The 4,377-nt window shown below is 29.3% G+C and overlaps 1 protein-coding gene across 1 annotated transcript; it reads left to right on the top strand.

Moving 5' to 3' along the window:
• The first annotated feature begins 442 nt into the window (after nt 1–442).
• On the top strand, nt 443–3,509 carry LOC110992885 (SUZ domain-containing protein 1). Its single transcript, XM_022258872.2, has 3 exons — nt 443–592; nt 677–969; nt 1,128–3,509. The coding sequence occupies exons 1-3, from the start codon at nt 443–445 to the stop codon at nt 1,336–1,338; spliced, it is 654 nt and encodes a 217-aa protein (XP_022114564.2). The 3' UTR covers nt 1,339–3,509.
• The last annotated feature ends 868 nt before the right edge of the window (nt 3,510–4,377 follow it).

The following is a 4,377-nucleotide window of genomic DNA, read 5'->3' as shown; positions in this document are numbered from 1 at the left end:
CTTTTTCACCTCAAAAAGAGAGATGCCAAGAAGTACTTGAGGAACCGGGAAGACTCTGATTTTGATTAAGTTTGAGTAATTTTAAATTTTAACTATTATTTGTTGTTTTTAAATGTTACATTTCAGTTTACTTTAGTTTTTTATCATATTGTATCTTTGTCTATTAATGCACTTGCTTGTTTTCTGTTTTAAATACATATTATATTGTTTATCTATGTAATCTGTTTTGGTTTTCTGTATTGTATTATAATATGTATGAGTATAAGCTGTTAGATTACTTATAATTAAATAAATAAATAAAATTCCTTATTTTTTAGAATTATTCCTAGAAAATAATGTTGGTATAAGCAATGTATATTATGTCACTCAACAGTCAAGTTACAATCTTTTTATTGTACGGTGTACCTAGTCGGTAATAATATTCTTCCTTAGTCTGTGCGATATGGTATTTATGGTTAATAATACCGTTTTTTTTTTCAATTCAACATTAATAATGATAGCAACTTCTTCTATCAAATCCTATCGAGTCAACATGGCGGCGCAAGATGAAGTTGACGTCTGTGAAAGTTGGGAGGATATGGACGAAATTGGCGTAAGTTTATAGTGAAAGTTGATATTTTACACTTATAATTTATCTACTAAAGTCTATCTCTATATGATCAACACTTTGTTTTAGTTAGACCAGAAGATAAAACTTATGTCCAACCTCCCTTCAGCAACAATATTAAAATCTTGCAAGGTTACGAACGTAATAGTTGAGGATAGCGCGTGTATTGGGTCTCAGTGCATAATGCCAGAACCAGCGATACGTATATTGAAGAGGCCTTCGCCAACTGGCAATGGTCAGCTAAATGGAGAAAATCGCGCTAGGCCTGTGAAAACCTTGGAACAAAGACAAAAGGAGTATGAAGAGGCTAGGCTAAGAATACTAGGAGAAGCCAGAAGCCCAGAAGACGTCATCGACGATAAGTATGCATCTTATTACTTCCGAGTCCCGATTGATGTACAAACAATTGTAATTTTATTTCCCTATACTACCATTACTCAAGAAAAGTAACACAATTTTAAAGTAAATAAATCTTTATCCAAGTGGAACTGATATTTCATAAAGCTCTTAATCATTTCAGTCTATCCCGCCTACAAGACAAATTACAAGCAAACAACTTAAATGAAAGTAAAGCAAAGAGCTGTCAAAATGAAACCAAAGTAAAGGAAAGAAAGGTGCTAGCAAGAATACCTGGTGCTTCAGGTATATTTCCATCTCCTCCACCACCTGGTGTCTTGGTGATACGTACACCTAGGGGTCCTGATGGAACCAAAGGCTTTGTACGAAGGTAGCATATATTTATTACAGTAATTTTTATATAGTGACTGAAATGTTGTGCCCAATATTTTACAATTTCTACAAATGTTCTTATAATTCAATTTTTTATTATTTATGCTTATTATATTAGACTATGACTTGGGAGTCATAGTCAAAATAAGTAAGTAAAAAATATATTATGTTTTGACATAAGGGAGTCACAGTTCATGCTAAATCTGGACTAAATTTTACCCTCAGATTTATACATGCCTTATATAAAACATATATGTAAGGACTATTATAAGTAAGCATTACATCAAATATCATTATGAATAAGTAATAGTTAAATTCAAGTTTCTTTCTTGGGGTACTGTTTTTTAAAGTGTATTTGATGCTGACTGTATGTTAAATAATTTAATAAACATATGTGAACTTGTTATAAGTACTTCTTGAAAACATTGAAAGTAAAATTTGACAAATCTTGTAGAAATTGTAAAATATTTATTGTGTAAGTAAATTGTTTGGGAACAATTACATGTAATGTTACAATAACTAATAGTTATTGATTTTTTTACAATTGTACGTCTGAATGACTTGTGCCTGCTAATGTTATGTATATTTAAACCTCATTTGTTAGATTTGATATACTGTACTTTTTGTATAAGAAAAAGGGTTTGATGTTAATTAGGATATCTATACCATTTGTCACTTTAATGTTGCATCAAAGCAATTTGAGAAGTATATGAATTCATATTCTAAGGTCAGTTATTATTCTGTTTGAAATAGAATATATGTATATAGGTAGGAATATTCAAGTATTGTCAATATACCTATATATTAATTTTAATTTTAGGTATCAATTTTCTGAACGGACTTTAAAACTAAAAGTCAGTAATTTGGAACTTTTATTTTATGCTTTTTAGTAATTACTGAAAACAAATGAGGTTGAAAGTTTTACCTATTAGACTAATATTTTTACTAATGGAGATCGGAATGACATTTTGTATAATAGTTAGTTAAGATTTTCTTGTTAAGTAATTACAATTTTAAACAGCAATTATTTTATTCTAGTACATTTAAACAGTATTATGGCACCATACATTTTGGGACCTATATTTTGAACATTAAAATATTTTAGCCTACTGTGCTCAGAGGAAAAATAGTTGCTGTTCATGCTAGTAAAATAATTTTTAAGTTTGTGCATAATTTTAATTAAAAAAAAACTATTTTTATACATATGCGTCAGTAAATAGGTGAAGCTTCTAGTCGTAACATGGTGAAACTGGCATGTTATTGAATATATGGCTGACTCTTTTTCACAAATAGAGACAATGAAAAAATGTCTATACATAGATGAAATGTCAACAAAGTAATGTGTTACGATTGTAAATTGTATGGGTACCTGTTTTTACATTGGAATAGAGTAATGTTAATCGTAGCACAGCAGTATGAAGTGTACATGAGCATGATGAAACTTTTTTTATATATTGATGATAGTCATTATATCTTTGAATTTTGTGCTTTAGAGGCATTGCAAGAAGGCTTCATTTATTTACATAATTTGTATTAGAGACATTACATACTGCAATTTTGGCAATAGGTTCTTTTATCCATTTAGATATATGGGCCAATGCTATCACATTTGGCTTAGATAATAGAACATCTAGTCAGTATGATAAGGTCTTTTTAATAAGAGACATATACGCTATGTCACGTAAAAAAGTAAGAAATCAAGGTTTAAGTATATTTAAAACAAACTTCTACATGATTGGGCAAGACAATACATTAGGTTACTGCATGATAAAGTTGAGGATATCTGGGCTGTTTAATTGGTCAGAAATTTAATTCAGTGCCTACCTACATGCATTTGAAACAAATTAAGTTAACATTAGAAAACGATAATAACCTAACGGCGAAAACGTCCAAGTTACTCTGTATAGTAAAAATTTTAAAATGGCGCAATAAATTGAAATTGAAATTTTTTAAGTTGTATCAATAAAATATAAATACTTATAACTGTTTCATGAAGCGATCAAGACTAAGAAATGGCAACATCACAACATTCACTGTGTTCCATTGAACAAACCATTTAAAAAACAATTATATAATGCTGCTAACTGATTTGGTTCCATAAATATATAATATGTGAGATATTTTAGATTTATGAGGCAGGTATATAGTATTGTAATTACATAAAGCGTCGTGTCATTAATCACAACCGCTCATTCCATTATTGCCAAAGCTTTAGAGTGTCAAAAGAAACAAGATATTATTTTTAAAATATTTGGTCGACAACGTGAAATGAGACTCGGTGACAGCTGTCATACTGATTCTCTATACTCAATACTCATACATATTTTTAAACAGGTAAAAACAAGTGGATTGTATGTAATTATATGTTTAAAAAAAGTTTTCATTCATTTTATCTCATTTGTCATATCACAAGTTGTCTACGATTTAAAATAAACGCACAACATCGCATTGCATTGAGTTTGTAATTATGATTGAAAAATTACTGTTCTGCATAATTGAATAATTTTAATTTTATATATGCCTTTTAACTTTGCGACAATGTTTTAATTCATGGTGGTCTTGTATTATTTATTTTATATTATTTACTTTCGTTTCCTATCTAGGTACACTATTGGTCCTAAATTTGTATTGATAATTTGCAACTAAATAAGGCATGAATGAAGACATTCAATACCTATTATAGGATCAATGTACGTTAATTAATGAGAGACAAGTGTTTAAGGTATTTTATTTGTAAATATACATTATTTTAGTTTAATGCCAATTAATATCGGTTTTGATATTAAAAGCAAGGTCCGTATTACATAACTTGTGTTAAACTTTAAAAACTTCTACCGTCGTGAGAAAAAATGTTTTCACATATCCTAAAACTTTTAAGTGAAAGAACTTATCCCAAATTGAGCTTTATCCTAAATAGTAAGTTAGTTCACTTTTTTGTTTGCACTTCTACATTTTTAACTCTAACCTAGGCTCACCACCACAGTTGGTTTGGTTTATTCAGTTCATTTAACCCAAACCTTTTATCTAAGAAATAACGGTTT

The sequence above is a fragment of the Pieris rapae genome, chromosome 4, assembly GCF_905147795.1.
Source record: "Pieris rapae chromosome 4, ilPieRapa1.1, whole genome shotgun sequence".
In the NCBI taxonomy this organism is placed as follows: domain Eukaryota; kingdom Metazoa; phylum Arthropoda; class Insecta; order Lepidoptera; family Pieridae; genus Pieris; species Pieris rapae.
Note: the sequence above shows the minus strand (reverse complement) of the source record. Positions and strands in the feature narration are given on the sequence as shown.